At 45.0% G+C, this 20,122-nt stretch overlaps 1 protein-coding gene across 2 annotated transcripts in view; it reads left to right on the top strand.

Moving 5' to 3' along the window:
• vstm2b (V-set and transmembrane domain containing 2B) overlaps positions 1-20,122 on the top strand; it is a 51,292-nt gene that overhangs the window by 10,835 nt on the left and 20,335 nt on the right. The window contains exon 5 of one of the 2 annotated variants that reach the window (XM_077000957.1): positions 14,291-15,586. The exons of the other annotated variant lie outside the window; for it this stretch is intronic. Coding sequence (XP_076857072.1) covers positions 14,291-14,379 — 89 coding nt within the window. The 3' untranslated portion in view covers positions 14,380-15,586. Of the gene's footprint in view, positions 1-14,290; positions 15,587-20,122 lie in introns of those variants that run through there. 2 annotated transcript variants of the gene reach the window in all.

Below are 20,122 nucleotides of genomic sequence, written 5' to 3' on the forward strand. Positions count from 1 at the left end.
ACTCTACCAACAGCATCTATAACTTAACAGACTTCCTTAACTCACCATTCTGGAGCTCTTCCTCCTTTGGAATCCACACCCCTTCAACAACCCACCACTGCTCAGCAACCTTTCCCCTCCTCCACATGACCTTCAGGATCTTCCAGAGCCTATGGAGTAGCTTTTGGCAGTTCTTGTAAACTCTATAAGGTACCCACTTGGTCCTGGCGCTGAGCTTGCTGTGACCATCATCACTTCCTGGATCTCCTTTCAGCTGTCGTTGAAGTTCAGAGTTGGTACAGATGGATCAATCAGGTACTGAGAGTGGCCCAGGTTGTGCTCCTGTAAGGTGTCTTTGAGGTAGCAGTCGATCTCCACTTTGGAACAGGTGACCTGGCCACTCCGCTTCTTCCTAATCAATTACTTTGTGAACCCAGAAGGATTCACATGAAGGAATCACCATCCGCTTCCTGGCCCTCTTTGTTCTCCTTCTGTGCCACTCTCAGGAGATGCAGGCCAACCCTCCCCACCCTTCCTGCTGTCTGTCCGACATATCCGCTGTCTCACCAGCTGCCACCGCTTTATTCTCGTTTTTAGTCTATTCCTGATATCACTGGTTGTTCCAGACAGATGCTTGTAACATATGAAATTGATGCAACCTGGACACATCATCAGTGATTGTGAGTGTTTCAGGTCTTTCAGAAATCATACACTGCATAGTAGTAATAGTAGTAGCATTATTATTATTATTATTATTATTATTATTATTATTATTATTATTATTACCATTGTTATTATTATTATTACCATTGTTATTATTATTAATAGTAGTAATAATAGTATATTCCAAACTCTGGTCTTTGAAGTCTTGTCTTCATCTTCCCCACTTGTTTACACCATATGACACTGCTGTGCATATCTGTGGTCTCAAAGACATAAGGAGAGAAAATCACAACGGCCACATTGGCCTTGCTCACCTTCAATGGTCGATATTCAGGACTGTAAATTAGTCATACCCTCAGCTCTGAATGTGGTGATGTCTATATATATATATATATATATATATATATGGCCAGGTCTTTGTACCAGTTGACTGCTGGTCATTATATCCTTGATTTGGATCCATTGCACGGGTTTTTGGTTTGCGCACTTTCAATTAAACCATCCCTTTTCCCTGAGACTTGGCGTATATATACGCCAAGTCTCAGGGAAAAGGGATGGTTTAATTGAAAGTGCGCAAACCAAAAACCCGTGCAATGGATCCAAATCAAGGATATAATGACCAGCAGTCAACTGGTACAAAGACAAGACAACAAACGACCCTCAGGTGGGACGGATCACGGGCTCTGCCCACCTGAGGGACGCACATGACGTAACAAAACAACAACAACAACAGCCGCTGTGGACGGAGGCGACCGGTAGGGGGCCGCCTCACCGTGACAGACCCCCCCCCCACCCAGCCGCACTCCCCTCCACTGGGTGTGTGGCACACAGCGGCTGCACACAAAACATGAAGGAGCAGGAAGGCAGGGACAAAGCAGGGACACACCCCCTGCAGTCCAGGAGCTGAAACACAAAACATGAAACATTAATTAGCTCACCTTCCTGGGTGGGACCCTGGACCGACTGGGCCGTTAACAACACAAAACCACGCCCCGGTCAATCACAGGGCCCTCACGCCCTAACCGGCCCTCAGCCGGTGAGCCCCACAGGTGTGAGGATGAGGAGCTACGGCTCCTTTATCGTCCCTCGTGTATGTGTGTGTGTGCAGGTTACCTCCCTGAGGCGTGGCCACTTCACCTCCTGGACCTACCTCCTCCCAGAGCTGACCCCTGCCTTCTGCTAGGGGTCACCCCAGCTTCCTGGGGAGCCAACCTCTCCCGGGGTCCCTCATCGCAAGGTGGACTCCTCCACCCAACCCAGGAGCGCCAGAGACCGAGGCCCAGAGCACCCCCGTCGCGGGCTGGGGAGCAGCCCCAAGGGCCTCCTGGTCACCCCAGGCAGGAGGGAGGATCTCCATCTTCAGCAGGAGCTTCTCAGACCGGAGCCCCATGGTCCCCAAACATCCGGGGGCCCCAGCCCTCTAGGGAGGGGCTCTTTACAACCGGGCTCTGGTCACCCCACAACATAAGGGGGCTCCTGCCAGGTGGAGACCCACGACACCGCCAGGGGGAAGCACCTGCACAGAACACACACACACACACACCAACATAAAACACAAACGCGCACCACAGACGCCCTCCGTGCCATACCCCGTGGCACGGGACCACAGCTGGTCCCCCCCCAAACACACATTTAAGGGGAGGAGCATGCGTGGGATTACACGCAACACGTCACATGCACGCGAGGACAAAACACATGCAAAGACTAGACAAACAAAATGGTGTACTAACAACGAACGGACGAGACCCACACATGCGCGCTCGGTTCAGACAACAGTGACGCGCTGCTCGTGTTTGCAATCGCTCCCCACATGAAACACAAGACAACACGGGGAGCGAGGCGACAGTGAAGAGCGGCATCTGCATCACACATAAAACAATAAACATTTAACACCACGAGCACGCACACTGATCCAGACGCCCATTCATACGTACACGCTAACACCACCTAACACGAAGAGCTTTCCCAGGGAGACTGCCCTGGTCCTCGCCGTGCCACACACACAACACAAGCACGGCGGAGCTCTTCAAACAAACACGAAAAGTTTTCCCAGGAAGACAGCCCTGGTCCTCACTGTGCCACAGACACAACACAAAAGCACGGTGGAACTCTTCACAAAACACCACGCAGACAAACACTTACCACGAGACATGACCACGAACGAAGGAGAAAGAAAAAGAGACTGGCGGCTTCCGAAAGGTGGCTGGTCATTCTGTGACGGGCAGGGTGAGCGACTAAAAAGGAAGCGATCACGCCAAGTCTCAGGGAAAAAGGATGGTTTAATTGAAAGTGCGCAAACCAAAAACCCGTGCAATAGATCCAAATCAAGGATATAATGACCAGCGGTCAACTGGTACAAAGACAAGACATATATAGGCAAACAAACGACCCTCAGGTGAGACGGATCACGGGCTCCGCCCACCTGAGGGACGCACACGACATGACAGAACAACAACAGCCGCTGTGGATGGAGGCGACCGGTAGGGGGCCGCCTCACCGTGACTATATATATATATATATATATATATATATATATATATATATATATATATATATACACTACCGTTCAAAAGTTTGGGGTCACCTAGACAATTTTGTGTTTTCCCTGAAATCTCGTACTTTTATTTATCAAATGAGTTGCAAAATGAATAGAAATATAGTCCAGACATTGACAAGGTAGAAATAATGTTTTTTTTTTATTTGAAATAATTTTCTACTTTAAACTTTGCTTTCGTCAAAGAATGCTCCCTTAGCAGCAATTATAGCATTGCAGACCTTTGGCATTCTAGCTGTTAATTTGCTGAGGTAATCTGGAGAAATTTCACCCCATGCTTCCAGAAGCCGCACAAGTTTGATTAGGTTGATGGGCACTTTTTTCGTACCATACGGTCAAGGTGCTCCCACAACAGCTCAATGGGGTAGAGATCTGGTGACTGCGCTGGCCAATCCATTACCGATAAAACACCAGCTGCCTGCTTCTTCTCTAAATAGTTTGTGCATAATTTGGAGGTGTGCTTTGGGTCATTGTCCTGTTGCAGGATGAAATTGGCTCCAATCAAGCGCTGTCCACAGGGTATGGCATGGTGTTGCAAAATGGAGTGATAGCCTTCCTTATTCAAAATCCCTTTTACCTTGTACAAATCTCCCACTTTACCAGCACCAAAGCAACCCCAGACACTCACATTACCTCCACCATGTTTGACAGATGGTGTCAGGCACTCATCCAGCATCTTTTCAGTTGTTCTGCATCTCACAAATGTTCGTCTGTGTGATCCAAACACCTCAAACTTTGATTCGTCTGTCCATAACACTTTTTTCCAATCTTCCTCTGTCCAATGTCTGTGTTCTTTTGCCCATATTAATCTTTTTCTTTTATTAGCCAGTCTCAGATATGGCTTTTTCTTTGCCACTCTGCCCTGAAGGCCAGCATCCCGGAGTCGCCTCTTCACTGTAGACATTGACACTGGCGTTTTGCGGGTACTATTTAATGAAGCTGCCAGTTGAGGACCTGTGAGGCGTCGATTTCTCAAACTGGAGACTCTAATGTCCTTGTCTTCTTGCTCAGTTGTGCAGCGGGGCCTTCCACTTCTCCTTCTACTGTGGTTAGAGCCTGTCTGTGCTCTTCTCTGAAGGGAGTAGTACACACCATTGTAGGAAATCTTCAGTTTCTTGGCAATGTCTCGCATGGAATAGCCTTCATTTCTCAGAACAAGAATAGACTGTCTAGTTTCAATTGAAAGTTGTCTTTTTCTGGCCATTTTGTGAGTTTAATCGAACCAACAATTGTAATGCTCCAGATTCTCAATTAGCTTAAAGGAAGGTCAGTTTTATAGCTTCTCTAATCAGCAAAACTGTTTTCAGCTGTGCTAACCTACTTGCACAAGGGTTTTCAAGGGTTTTCTAAATATCCAATAGCATCCTTACACAGTTAGCAAACACAATGTACCATTAGAACACTGGAGTGATGGTTGTTGGAAATGGGTCTCCATACATCTATGTAGATATTGCATTAAAAACCAGATATTTACAGCTAGAATAGTCATTTACCACATTAATAATGTATATAGTGTATTTTTGATGCATTTAATGTTAGCTAAATTGAAAAAAAACTGCTTTTCTTTCAAAAATAAGAACATTTCTAAGTGACCCCAAACTAATATATATATATTAGGGGTGCAACGCGATTAAAAAAATTAATCGAATTAATCAGAAGCTTTGTAATTAATTAATCGAAATTAATCGCATTTTAATCGCATTTCAGTATTTAACATGAGAAATATTCATTTAAGTTTGAATGATGAATGAATCAATGAACATAATCATAAACTTCAACATCTTGTTTATTTTTCCACCAGTCTACTACACGAGTGCAGAAAACAGAGCAAACAGTTTTCAGAACACTGGAAATTCTGACCAAAAATGTTTAATTTTGGGAGTTTTGCTCAGGATATTGGAAGAATAAGAAGAATTGAAGTAAATCAGAAGATGTTTTTTAATACAATTTTAGATGGTATACTTTTTCTTTAATTTCCCAGGCCTCTCCATAGTGCCTAGAAGTGGTCTTCTGCATGCTCAAAGCAAACGACTGGATCTTCCATTCATCATCTATAATATGAGCTGTCACACCAAGATAATTCTTGTTGCTAACAGAGGTCCAGTGATCCCCAGTCAGAGCCACCACATTTGTGGCGCTCTTCACAATAACCTGTTTTACTTCCCTTTCCTCATCATACAGCTGCTGGATTTTCTTCGACATTGTCTTTCTAGACGGCAGTTCGTAACTTGCATCAGCTGACGCAATTTGCAGCGCTTCTTGTAAACTTTCAACCACTGAGAGCGGTCTACAGTCCACAGCAATCCATCTCGCTAGTCAATTGGTCAATTTGTCTGATGTGGACTTTGACATTTTGTTTCTTAATTTGAACCCCGACATGTGGTTGAGTGTTGACTGGAATACATTTAGCAGCTAAGTTATCATTGCTGACCTGCGCATTAGCCCCAACATGTTATGCGTTGAGGTGGTAACGAAGGGTGGAAGTGCTCCTGTGATAAGCAAACTTCTTCCTGCATAAAGTGCAAATAACACTATTTTTGTTTGTACTTCCATCAGGAAGTTTCTTATATTTAAACTTCCCATCCACCAGCATAGCCTCTTCAGTCATCTCCATCATGCTCATCTTATTGTGCGTCCATATAATCTCTATGCCTGGAACTTATGCACTGAGAAACATTCCACGGTGCAAAAGTGTCTCATGTATTAAAATGCGTACATTTTTTTAGTTCATTATTTTCCCTGTAATGAATTAATCGAAATTAACGCGTTAAAGTTGTATATATATTATATATTATACTAATATATATATGTGACGCTGGGACAGAGGCAGCAGGAGGCAGAGGTGAAGGATGCTCGGGTTTATTATCCATAACAAATAACAACAAAAAGACTCAGGCTCAAAGGCAAAAATAGTAACAACAGAAATGTGAACACCGAAGTAAAGCTCTTGGGTAGTAGTGGCAGAACTCTCCCATGTAGCGAGGCGCTGAGGCAGGAGAATGAGCAGCGCTGGAAGGATCGACCTGTGGGAATATAAAGGGAGAGCCTAACACGGAACAGGTGTTAGAACACAGGTGATTGGGAGCGTGGGAGTGTCCTGCGCTGTGAGGGTGTGCGTTGTGTGATGGGGGGCGTGGTGGTGCTTGTGCGGGTCGCTTGGGACGCCCTCTGGTGGCGTCCGGGCCGACTCACCGTGACAGAACCCCTCCCCAAGGATCCTGCCAGCCGATCTCTCCTCGGACGCCCCGGGCCACGCGGAGCAGGAAGACCAGGGTGCTCCCGATGGAAGGAGGCGATCAAGGAAGGATCCAGCACCTGGGAGGCAGGGACCCATGACCTCTCCTCCGGTCCGTAGCCCTCCCAATCGACCAGATACTGCAGTACACCGCCCCTGCGCCTGGAGCTCAGCAAGCGACTCACCCCATAGGCCTGCCCGTCTGGCAGCTGCAGCGGAGAAGGGGGACGTGGTGCGCCCTCAGCGCTCAACGGGCCCTCCCGGAACGGCTTCAATGCAGACACATGGAACGTCCTCGAGATTCGGCGGTCCGCTGGCAGGTGTATTTGGTAAGTAACCGGATTTATTTGTCTGGAGATGGTGTACGGACCTGTGTAACGGTCAGTCAGTTTTCCTCTTGGTCCCATGCGGCCGTCGCCTGTAGCCACCCACACCTTGTCAACGACTCTGTATGCGGGCGCCTCGCTCCGTCGGCGGTCAGCTTTGGCTTTGAACCTCCTTACCGCTGCCTCCAGCTTGCGGTGAGTATCCGCCCATACCCTCTCGCTTCGCTGGCACCACTCCTCGACTATGGGTTGGTCCGAGGAGGCGGCATTCCATGGGTAGAGAGGAGGTTGTCGGCCTAACACGCACTCGAACAGTGTTTTACCTGTGCTCGATTGGACCAGGGAGTTCTGTGCGTATTCCGCCCAGGTGAGTAAGGAGCTCCATGTGTCCGGATACTCACTGCAGTAGGCTCTTAGGAATCGTCCCAGCTCCTGGTTTATACGCTCCACCTGCCCGTTGGCTTGTGGATGGTATCCTGAGGTGAGGCTGACCGTTATGTTGAGTTTGGATAAAAACTCCCTCCATACCTGAGATGTGAACTGAGGCCCACGGTCGGAGACGATGTCCTCCGGTAACCCGAACTGCCGGAACACCTCCTTAAACAGGATCTCCGCTGTCTCCCAAGCCGTAGGCAGTCCTGGTAGAGGTATGAAGCGCACCATCTTGGAGAATCTATCCACCACGGAAAGGATGGTGGTGTTTCCGTCGGAGTCAGGCAGGTCTGTCACGAAATCAACCGCTATATGAGTCCAGGGCTGAACCGGTATGGGCAAGGGAAGTAGCTTACCCGCGGGAGGCACACGGGGCACCTTGCTCCTTGCACAGTCCGGACATGAGGCCACGTGCCGCAGGACGTCTCTGTGTAGTCCCGGCCACCAGTAACGAGCTCCCAGCACCTGTGACGTCTTGGTTGATCCAGGATGACCTGTGCCTAGCGAAGAATGCGCCCAACTGATGAGAGGAGTTCGCTGCGCAGGAGGAACAAACCTGCGGTGAGGAGGACACCGGGGGTGTGGGTTAGTCGCCACGATCGCTCGGTCGATCTCCCAGTCCAGCGCGCCTAGAAAACACTCCGTTGGAAGGACGGGCTCTTTCTCCGTTGACTGCTCTCCGGGAAGGAGCGAGAGAGAGCGTCAGCGCGTGTGTTCTTCTCTCCGGGGCGGTACGTAACCTGAAAACGGAATCGGGAAAAGAACAGCGACCATCGCGCCTGACGCGCATTCATACGTTTCGTGGATTTTATATATTCAAGATTTTTGTGATCAGTGATCACTGTGAACGGATGTTTAGCCCCCTCCAGCCAATGTCGCCATTCTTCGAAAGCCAGTTTCATGGCTAGTAATTCTCTGTCGCCGACTCCGTAGTTTCGCTCTGCAGAACTGAGTTTCCTGGAAAAGAAGGTGATAGGTTTAAGCGAACAGTGTTTCCTGAAACGCTGGGATAGCACGGCCCCGACCCCTACATCGGACGCGTCTACTTCCACCATGAACGGCCGTTTCGGGTCGGGCTGGTGCAACATAGGTGCAGAAGTGAACGCCTGCTTAATACTGTTAAACGCGTTCTCCGCCTCCGCGGTCCAGGTTATCCTCTTCGCCCCTCCACGCAGTAGATCTGTGAGAGGCTTGGCTATCTGGCTGTACGAGCGGATGAAACGCCTATAAAAGTTCGCAAAGCCCAAAAATCTTTGGAGCTCGCGCCGTGTGTGAGGACGATTCCACCCCTTCACCGCCTCCACCTTTCCCGGTTGCATATGCACGGAGCCTGACCTTATGATGTAATCAAGGAAGTTCACCTCTGAGAGATGGAACTCGCACTTCTCCAGCTTGCAGTATAGCCTACTGCGCAGGAGAGTGCTCAGGACTGCCAGCACATCCCGGACGTGTTGGTCCCGGGAAGGAGAATAGATGAGGATGTCGTCAATGTAAGCGACGACACATCTATTCAGGTACTCCCTCAAGACCTTGTTGATGTACGCCTGGAAAAACGACGGTGCCGATGCCAAACCGTAAGGTAAGACCCGGTACTGGTAATGACCAGTAGATGTACTGAACGCCGTTTTCCACTCATCCTCCTCACGGACCCGGATGAGGTTGTAGGCGCTGCGCAGATCCAGTTTGGTGAACACACTCGCCTCCCGTAGCTGCTCCAGAGCCGAAGGCACCAGAGGCAGTGGGTATGAGTAGTTCACCAAGAGGGAATTGAGCCCCCGATAATCCACGCATGGCCTCAAACCACCGTCCTTCTTCTTCACGAAGAAGACACTGCCTGAGGCGGGCGAGGTGGAGGGAGTGATGTAGCCCTGAGCCAAAGCCTCTCTAATGTATTGCTCCATCACCTGCTCCTCCTCTTGTGACAGGGGGTAGATCCTGCATTTAGGGGGAGTCGTGCCTTCTCTCAGGGTGATGGTGACATCCCAGAGGCGGTGTGGTGGTAACTGTGCAGCTTTAGACGCGCTGAATACCTCCGCGAGGTCCCGGTACTGGATTGGGATCGCTTGGGGGATGAGCGACATTAGGGCTCTCTATACTAGTAGTCAGCATGTTATAGGGCTTTCTGCGACCCGCACGTGGACGTTTGGACAGAGTGGACCAACGGAGAATGCGACCCGAGGACCATTTAATGAGGGGATTGTGCAAATGGAGCCGGGGAAGACTTAACGTGACTGGGTGACGTAAGTGTGATAGAATGTAAAACGATATGTATTCTGTATGACCCTGTATGGTGAGACGGAGTTAAGCAGTGCGGTACTGGATCACGCCCCCGCCCACAGGTCGTCCGTCCAGCGCCTACACATGCCTCGGTTTCTCCAACTTCTTCAAGGGAACCCTCAGCCGCTGCGCCAGGCTCTGCTCCATCACGTTCCCTGACGCTCCCGAGTCCACTAGGGCAAAAACCCCCACAGAACAGCCCCTGTAAGACAACCAGGCTTGGATGGTAAGTAAATTACCCGTCAAGGAGTTACTCACCCGAGCTCTGCCACCGCTCGGGCGAGCGGTCTCCTTGGTCGTGGTTGTCTCTCCGATCTGCATGGGTTCGGGTTTCTGGTTCTCCTTGGGGCTCGCCGGGGCCGGAGTGGTGTCGCCAACAGGACCGTGAGGAATTCTGCATGTCCTCTCCTGCAGCAAACGGTCATACGTAACCGCGAGACGCACCACCTGTGTAAAACTCGCCCCTTCCTGGCGACACGCTAGCTCTGCCCTTAGCTCGGGGCGTAAGCTCGCGATGAACGCGTCAATAAGAGCCGCATCATTCCACCCGGTGTTGGCGGCCAAGGTCCGAAAATCCAAGGCATATTCTGCTGCGTGCCATGTGCCCTGACGCATTCTCAATAAGCTTTGTCCGCACGCACTGCCCTGTCTCGGGTGGTGGAATACATCTCTCAACTCCGAGACGAACGTGTCGTAGTCCGTCAGCAGAGCTGATTCAGTTCTCGTGAGCGCTGTTCCCCACTCCAGCGCTTTACCAGTGAGGTGGGATAAAACGTAAGCGATCTTTTTCTCGGGACTCAGAGAAGACCGATACGTGAAATATAACCCGCATTGCATAAGGAATCCCTCGCACCTGTCTGGTTCCCCTCCGTAGGGCTCGGGAGGTGCGATGAGACCTCTATCCTCTCGTACTGGAGGAGAAGCGCTGCTCGCCTGGGCAGAGAGAGACTGCAAGCAACTCGACATCATTTGCATCATGCTTCTTATCTCGGTGATCTCTTGCTGTTGTCTTCCGATGACCCTACCTTGCGTTGCCAGTATCTCCAAAGGAGACGGCGCTTCTGCTCCTGCTGTCGACGGCTGCTCATTCTGTGACGCTGGGACAGAGGCAGCAGGAGGCAGAGGTGAAGGATGCTCGGGTTTATTATCCATAACAAATAACAACAAAAAGACTCAGGCTCAAAGGCAAAAATAGTAACAACAGAAATGTGAACACCGAAGTAAAGCTCTTGGGTAGTAGTGGCAGAACTCTCCCATGTAGCGAGGTGCTGAGGCAGGAGAATGAGCAGCGCTGGAAGGATCGACCTGTGAGAATATAAAGGGAGAGCCTAACACGGAACAGGTGTTAGAACACAGGTGATTGGGAGCGTGGGAGTGTCCTGCGCTCTGAGGGTGTGCGTTGTGTGATGGGGGGCGTGGTGGTGCTTGTGCGGGTCGCTTGGGACGCCCTCTGGTGGCGTCCGGGCCGACTCACCGTGACAATATATATATATATATATATATATATATATATATATATATATATATATATATATATATATATATATATATAATAATAATTATATATATAATATATATATAATCACACCCCTACCTTTCTTTCTCTTCATGTAACTATGTGCGCGATGCAGAGCAGGGAGGCGGACACAAACACTGAGGAGAGAGAGATTTATTAATGGGAATTTCATAGGCAAAGTCGTAGTCGTAGGCAGGGGTCATAACAGGCAGGCAATCCAAACATGAAATGTACACGGGCATGGTAACAAAGAGAACAAAACAAGGCAGGGGAACGAAGACTAGGCTGGACGTACTCACGATGACGAAACAGAAACAGTAATCACTAGAGCACGAACGAGGCAAGAGAACAAAACAGACAACAGCACAAACCAACTCAGAGTACAAAATATCCGACAATGACATGGGCGATTCAGGGACTATAAATACACAGGACTGGACTAGACACAGGTGATAACAATGACGACAAGGGCGTGACAGACAATGGAAAACCAGGGCAACAGACAAGCTGGGCAGGATCAAGGAGCAGGGAACAACACACACACGAGGGAACAGGGAAACCGGAGTGACAGCTAGGAGAGGGGGCATACATTATTCTGTATGATGCATATCTGCATTTAAAATAATAATAGGTTACTATTATTAGGTTAATATAATTACAAATTGGTTTGTATTATAAAAAGTATAATCTTAGTTACATGAAGCTCAACTCTTCAAATATCATTACATAATTATGTGTTATTGTGACCTTATTACTGCTCAAAAGCTTCCAGTGCTTCATTGTGATAAAAAATGGTGCAAAGAGCTGAGGAATAGCTACATTTACATTTACATCTACCTATGTTTTTGTTACTCATATTCTACCCATTTAAATAATGTGCTAGCTAAGATAAAAATGATCTTAAATAGCATGCTAGTGGGAATTGCTAACTAGTAAACTTTTGTTCTCACCCAAGTTAAAAATGTTAATATTAGTTGTTTCACTTTTTTTTCACCCTAACCCTAAGCCGTGTTCTACTCCCATGTATATTTATTTGTTTTATTTTGCTGCTTTCTAAAGTGCCAGTAAGTATTAACAAATACAATTAGAATATTATCCAAATTATTCCAAATTGCATATTTATATGTTAACCAAATTCAGCTTAAAGCAACCAAACTGAAGCAGACTCTTAATACTCCTCAGCACCATCTTGTGATGTGTTTGCTTGAGTAAGATTAGGGTTGGGGTTTGGGGTATGGGTTAGGGTTTGGGACTGGGTTCAGGTTTGGTTTAGGGTTAGGGTCTAACGGACAGAACTTTGTGTGTGACCTTCGCTGGCTCTAAATCTTCCTCAGCTCCCATGCCATATGGGGTTCCACAGGGCTCTATCTTAGGACCCCTACTTTTTTCCCTGTATCTGCTTCCACTGGGTTCCATTTTAAGGAAACATGGCATCTCTTTTCATTGTTATGCTGACGACATCCAGATATATGTCCTACTGAAGAAGAGAGATGCCGCTATAAAACCACTTCTGCTATGTCTAAATGATATTAAGGACTGGATGGCTTTAAACTTCTTAAATTTTAATGAATAGAAAACAGAATTGATGGTCTCTTTTGGGCCCTTTGACATTATATGTGAAGCAAACTATCACTAACTTGGGTTTTAAAATGGACAGTGATTTTAAATTGGACCGCCAAATCGGTGCAGTGGTTAAGTCCAGTTTTTTCCATTTGAGGCAGCTGGCAAAGATAAAGAAATTCATTTCGCACAAGCACTTTCAAACAGTAATCCATGCCTTCATTACGTCTCGGCTGGATTACTGTAACGCACTTTATTTTGGAGTCAGCCAGTCCTCTCTCAAACGTCTTCAGTTAGTGCAAAATGCTGCTGCCCGACTTTTAACGGGATCATGCAAGAGAGAGCACATAACTCCTATTCTGGCCTCCCTCAACTGGTTACCTGTGCATTTTAGAGTTCATTTTAAGATTCTTTTATTTGTTTTTAAATCTTTAAATGGACTCGCCCCGCCTTACCTCGCCGAGCTGCTCCATCCCCATACCACCGCTTGGTGCCTCAGGTCAGCTCATTAGCTGCTCCTGGAGGTGCCAAGGTCCAAGCGCAAGTTCAGAGGGGATAGAGCTTTTTCCATCGCTGCTCCTAGATTATGGAACAACCTACCACTGCATGTTAGGCAAGCCCCTTCACTGTCCATTTTTAAAACATGTCTTAAAACCCACTTTTATTTATTGGCTTTTTACACACCATGAGACTTTGTATATGTTTTTAGTTTTTACTGTTTTAGTTTTATTGTTTGATTTGTTCTATTGATTCTTTTTACAGTTTTATTTAATATTGTTTTATCCATTTTTTGCTATTAGTTGTTTTATGTCTAAATGTTCAATTCTTATGTACAGCACTTTGTTTCGGTGCTCTGAGTTCTAAATAAAATTGAGTTGAGAGAGTTCAGTTGAGTTAGGATTTGGTTTATGGTTAGGCTTTGAGTTAGTATTTGCTGCACTGTTCCCACACCAGTGGTGATATGATGGAGGTAGAGTGGTGGAGGGTTGGGGCAAAACTAAGATGGATCCACTCACAGCTGACACTATCAAAGCTTGGAGAACAACCACACACCAGTTACACACTCTAGGTGTGTGTGTGTGTGTGTGTGTGTGTGTGTGTGTGTGTGTGTGTGAGAGAGAGAGAGAGAGAGAGAGAGAAAGTGAAAGACATACACACAGCTATGTGTTAATTGTACACACTTATTCAACCAGCACCTTTTTGTTTGTGTGTAAGTGTCTGGCTGTGCTTTCATATTCCATGCTGTCTTTGCTATTTCTCATAGTCTCAGGGCCTGTAATCTGGGAGAGAGTAAATGCCAAACTGGCTCACACAGACACAAGGCGCCTCATGTAACCACTGGTGCTCCTTATAGCCTCTGAGCAGAAGCCAAGCCTGATTTACAGCATCACCATGGGAACCTACCACCATTTTGTGGTTGTATTGAGCTCCCTGCTGGGTGTGACAAGCAGGGCAGGAAATGGCTGGAGGATATATATAATATATATATATATATATATATATATATATATATATATATATATATATATATATATGATGAAAGGAAACACTGAATGTGATGGAATAAATAAATGCCCAGAATATTTCTTCATTTTTCTTTAATGCTGTTTGTTGTTCTTTATTAGTGATTAAAAGTGTCACAATGCAATTTTATTTAAGAATAGTAAATTAACCCTAACCCCTTACCCTAACCCTAAAATGTATCCTTTGAACTAATGGTCTTCTTGTATGATTTTGTTGATATTTAGGTTCTGGAACCATGGCAACCACTGAGCCCCTCCTCTACATAACCCTACTTATCCTACACAGGCTTGTTCCTTTACTGATTGCCAACTAAAAGACTCCAAACAACTACCAACATTTTCATTTTATGTACCAAACAGGGAAAAGTTTATGAAAAATGAATATATATACTATTGTGGCACAACATCAACAAGGATGGGATACAATAAATAGTTCAGTGACTGATGGAAATAAGAATAAAAAGAAGGATTCTCAGAGACTTGCCTGGGAGTTGGATGCTGAACGGACTGTATGAGAAGCATGACAGAAATAAATATAAAAAATATATTAAAAACAAGTCTATGTGAATTAGAGCTTCACATCTGTGTCCTACACACAGCTGACATCCTCAAAACACTACATCCACTTACAAACACTGCATCCATTTTCAAACAATGCATCCGTTTCCAAACACTGGCCTCAGCAGAACGAAGGGTATCTTCAATTATTTTTCAGTGGAGCTTAAATTCCCTAATTTTGGATTTTTATCTTAATGACATTTCTTAATCTACACGGGATCCAATTCTCTGTAACCACTTGAGAAATTTGTATTTGTTTTGGTTCCATCATTAACACAAAAACAAGTCTATGTGAATTAGAGCTTCACATCTGTGTCCTACACACAGCTGACATCCTCAAAACACTACATCCACTTACAAACACTGCATCCATTTTCAAACAATGCATCCGTTTCCAAACACTGGCCTCAGCAGAACGAAGGGTATCTTCAATTATTTTTCAGTGGAGCTTAAATTCCCTAATTTTGGATTTTTATCTTAATGACATTTCTTAATCTACACGGGATCCAATTCTCTGTAACCACTTGAGAAATTTGTATTTGTTTTGGTTCCATCATTAACACAAAAACACTAGAAAAACAGTATTATTTGTTAGTGTTGATTTTATTTATTTTGCTATTTATTTTTATTGTTGTTGTTTTTATGTGTTTATTTTGCACAAGCTGTTGAACAGTCTCTCATGGTCTCGTGTCCGAGTCAGTGATGAAGCTTGTCTGTGTGTGTCAGCTCTTCCTACTGAAACTCTGATGCTGTATTACATCCACATGTTTCCGTCCTACATCTGAGTTTATTTGTTTTCTTGCCACATGTATTCAAATGTGATCAAATAAGTCACATGTTTCCATAGTTGTTGTTAGTCACCTTCAATAATGTTTATTTTTATTAAAGATATGGTGATCAAGTTAAAACATTCATTTATAAAAAAAAAGTATGTTGTCAACACATGTTGAAATAAAGATTGTTTCTTTTTAATAAAATTAGTTGTCTGACATTTTATGCTTAAAATTAAAAGATCATACTGAACATGCTTTTTCTCTACAGGAATTCCACATACAAAGAGATGCATGCAAGCGGTGTAGTTAGATTTTGGGGTTAGTGATGGGTTAGGGGTTAATGTTAGGGTTATTTAGGATTAAGGTTGGAGTTATAATTGGGTTAGGGTTAGTTAGGATTGGGGTTAGGGTAACCCTAGTGTCACAGTGTTTGCATTCAGACTGAGTCATGGAAGATAGAATGTGAATGTGGTGCTTTGTGACAGAGTGACTGCATTGTGGTTGTGAGGGGACTGGACACACAGACTTGGTGACTGTTATTGGTGACTGTAACTGTAGTAAGTACTGTGACTGTGGTAAATATGAGCACTTATTACTTCATTATTACAAATAAGTACTGTGACTGCGGTGAATGAGTGCACTTGTTACATCATTATTACTAGTAAGTACTGTGACTGGTGAATTAGTGCACTTGTTACATCATTATTACTAGTAAGTGCTGTGACTGGTGAATGAGTGCACTTATTACCTTATAATTACTAGTAAGTACTGTGACTGTGGTGAATGAGTGTACTTATTACCTCATAATTACTAGTAAGTACAGTGACTGTAGTGAATGAGTGCAATTATTACCTCATAATTATTAGTAAGTACTGTGACTGGTGAATGAGTGTACTTATTACCTCATAATTACTAGTAAGTACTGTGACTGTGGTGAATGAGTGCACTTATTACTTTAACGGATTAAGGCAGATCTGAAGGCAAGAGTGTGTCCAACCTGGTGTATATATATAAGTTTTTAATGCTTTGGAATGGTCCAGTTAACCTACTTCTTGATTTATTTAATTAAATGCTAATGTGAATGTTGAAATAAATTTCCTTCTTATAATTTTCCCTTCCTACACAAAGTAGGGGACATTTTTAGAAACCAAAGTAACAGAAACAAATATTTTTACATGGCCAAAGGTTGCACCCTGCATGTCTCAATTATCATTTGCATATTAGCTTAACTTACTAAGCTCAAGGATTTGTGAAGATGAGGAAGATTGTAAAATAATCTTAAGTAAATGTAATTTAATGAGTACATTTAAAGTGATATAGAAGATTGGCTTGTATGTGCAAAAGGTTAAAGGTAGGGAAATGTGTCCAGGACTGGGCTGCCGCAAGAGCAGTTCTCGCATGATCCACCGATCCCAGAGCACTGTGTCATAATAATGGGCAGAACTTCAGATTTAAAAGCAGCATTCAAAGATCTGGAAGCGGCGGCTTTTAGCTCATTGGTGAACTACTGTTTGCTGCTGTCTTACATCCTACATAGTGTTTGTTTACTGCCTTGTAGTCGACTCTCTTGCACCATTTTGTGATATCGGATATTTGTGATGTTCATTATTTAGTTGTGTTTTTGCTCCATAGTTTATCCCCTCATTGGTTTTGTGTTTCATGTTCGATCTGACTTTACAGCGCCAACTCTTTGGCTTGATAAAATTATAAAATTCTGTTGACCAAGAAAATGTTAAATGGTCTTGACCCACAATATCTAAGTGAACTCATTGCATACCATAAACCATCTCACCTGCTACACTCTCAAAATGCAGGATTTATCTTAGTTACAGAAATGAGCAAGACTTCAACTGGAAGCAGAGCCTTCTCATTTGTAGCCCCTCAGTTATGGAATAGCCTTTCAGCTCCACTCCAAGATTCTGAAACAGTTCCAATCTTTATATCTAGATTTAACACTCACCTTTTTAATCAAGCCTTCAGTTAATATACAACATATGAAGGTGTGGAGCTTGGAAGCCCCCGGTCATTGAGTCTTAATCTGAGATGTTCATGCTCTCATCCAGTGATGTCATGCATTCCCTCTAGTTGTGATAATGATTTGGGTGGAAAGCAATGACAGGTTGTTTTAATTGATGTTCACGTACTTAACTTGTATTTGTATCCTGGTTACATACTTCTACAAATGCAATTCCACAAAAGGACTTAGAAAATGGTCTGGCTTGCCAGTGGATGTACCGATGTCATGGATGAATGTGCCAATGCCAGCAGCGGACGCATCAGTGCCAACCCCTACCTGAGGCCCAACATCCACATTGGAGGTACTGTGACTGCTCGGCAGGGCCGGAGTGGGACACTTTTTCAGCCCGGGAGTTTCATGCCCAAATCCTGCCCAAAATTATTTTTCCCTCCCAATCGGCCCAAACTACAGATTGACATGAGCCGGCCCATCGGGAATCCACACGAATCTCCCGAATAGCCACTCCGGCTCTGCTGCTCGGCCTAGAAATAGAACTAAATATGGACTTCTACTAGCTGGACCGCCCAATGGAGAATGGGTTCCATTTTGAGTCTTGGTCCTCCCAAGGTTTCTTCTTAATCCCAAGGAGTTTTTCCCTTTAGAACAGGCTATTAGTTTAGAATAGGCTATTTGCCATAGATTAGGATTGTTTTAGCATTTTCTTTCCTTGGACTCAGGAAAGAAGTTTAATTTAAGTTCAATTTAGTAGCTCCTGTGGTGGTGGTTGTACTTGTTTATATCTATTGTGGTGCTTGTTTTGGTATTCTTTTGTAAATACACTATAATACACTAGTTTCCATTAAACACTTTTTGCGTATCCCCAATCTGTGGTGTGGTGGTTTCTGACTTGTGATCAGGGAACCCTTGTTTACATGCCAATATAGTGCCTAGGCAGCGCCAACATCAGGTGGGTTTGTAACAGTAATGCAGAGCCAACCTAGGCCTGAATAACAAGTTTAGGTTAGGGTTAACAGTGGGATTGTCGCAATCATCCTCACCTTGGCAATGTGGTTCCCACGGCAATGCTCTATTTTGGTTTTGCTTCCTAGTTTTTATTTGTTGTTCATGTGCTTTGTTTTGATTTCAGTTTTCACACCTCTTGTTTCAGACCCCACTTCATTCTCTCCTGTATAGTTGTTGTTCTTGTTAGTTTGTGTTTAAACCCTTTATTTTGTCTTCCTGATGTTTGGTCTTTGTGACTATCCATATTGTCCTGGTGTTCATGTTTTCAAATCTCCTTGATGTTAATTATAGTTTTGTTTTTTTAACTATAGTTCAAAACCTAGCCACTAGGGTGCACACACCAGTGTATTTTAGTGCCGGTTCCAAATAGGGAGGGTTGCATCAGGAAGGGAATCTGGTGTAAAAACTCAAATCAAATGATGCGGATCAAAAATAGAAATACCATACCGGATCGGTCGAGGCCCGGGTTAACAACGACCGCCACTGGTGCTGTTATCCAACATATTCCGGCATTAGCAGAAATTGGACTACTGTTGGGACAAGGAGGAGGAGGAGAGGGGGGAAGAGGGTCCTGAAGCTGAAGGAGACGAGGAACAGCAGGAAGGTGGAGGTTAGAGTAGGTACGTGGAATGTGGGCTCTATGACAGGTAAAGGGAGAGAGCTAGTTGATGCGATGGAGAGGAGGAAGATAGATATACTGTGTGTACAAGAGACCAAGTGGAAGGGGAGCAAGGCCAGGAGCATTGGTGGTGGCTTCAAACTCTTCTATCATGGTATAGACAGGAAGAGAAATGGAGTAGGGGTAATCCTGAAGGATGAGTTTAGTAAGAGTGTAGTGGAGGTAAAGAGAGTAAGTGACAGATTGATCTGTTTAAAGTTAGAGATTGATGGGGTGATGATGAATGTCATCAGTGCTTATGCTCCTCAGGTAGGTTGTGATGTGGAGGAGAAAGAAGAATTCTGGGGAGAGTTAGATGAAGTTGTTTTGCAGGTTCCTAAAGAAGAGAGTGGTTATTGGAGCAGATTTAAATGGACATGTTGGTGGAGGGAACAGTGGTGACAAATGGTGGTAGATTTTGCTAAAAGGATAGCTGATAGCTGGGATGAGACTTCAAATGCAGTGAGGGATGTGGCTAGGAAGGTATTTGGTGTGACCTCAGGATAGAGGAAGATAGACAAGGAGTCGTAGCGGTGGAATGAAGAAGTTCAGGAAAGTTTGAGAGGAAAGCGGTTGGCTAAAAAGAATTGGGATTGTCAGCTAGATGAAGAAAGTAGACAGAGTTACAAGGAGATGTGTCATAAGGCAAAGAGAGCAGTGGCAGAAGCTAAAGAGAAGGTATTTAGCAAGCTGTATGAGAAGTTGGACACTAAGGATGGGGAAAAGGATCTGTACAGATTGGCCAGAGAGAGAGAAACAGTGATGGGCAGGATGTGCAGCAGGTTAGGATGATAAAGGATAAAGATGGAAATGTGTTGTCTGGTGAGGAGAGTGTCTTGGGAAGGTGGAAGGAGTATTTTGAGGAACTGATGAATCAAGAGAATGAAAGGGATAGAAGGTTAGAAGAGGTAGAGTTTGTGAATCAGGAAGTGCCCCAGGTGAGCAAGGAGGAAGTAAGGGCTGTAATTCGGAGAATGAAGTGTGGTAAGGCAGTTGGACTGGATGATATTCAAGTGGAGGTATGGAAATGTTTGGGAGAGACAGCAGTGGAGTTCTTGACTGTGTTATTTAACAGAATCTTGGAAGGT

Source organism: Brachyhypopomus gauderio, chromosome 1, assembly GCF_052324685.1.
Source record: "Brachyhypopomus gauderio isolate BG-103 chromosome 1, BGAUD_0.2, whole genome shotgun sequence".
Classification (NCBI taxonomy): domain Eukaryota; kingdom Metazoa; phylum Chordata; class Actinopteri; order Gymnotiformes; family Hypopomidae; genus Brachyhypopomus; species Brachyhypopomus gauderio.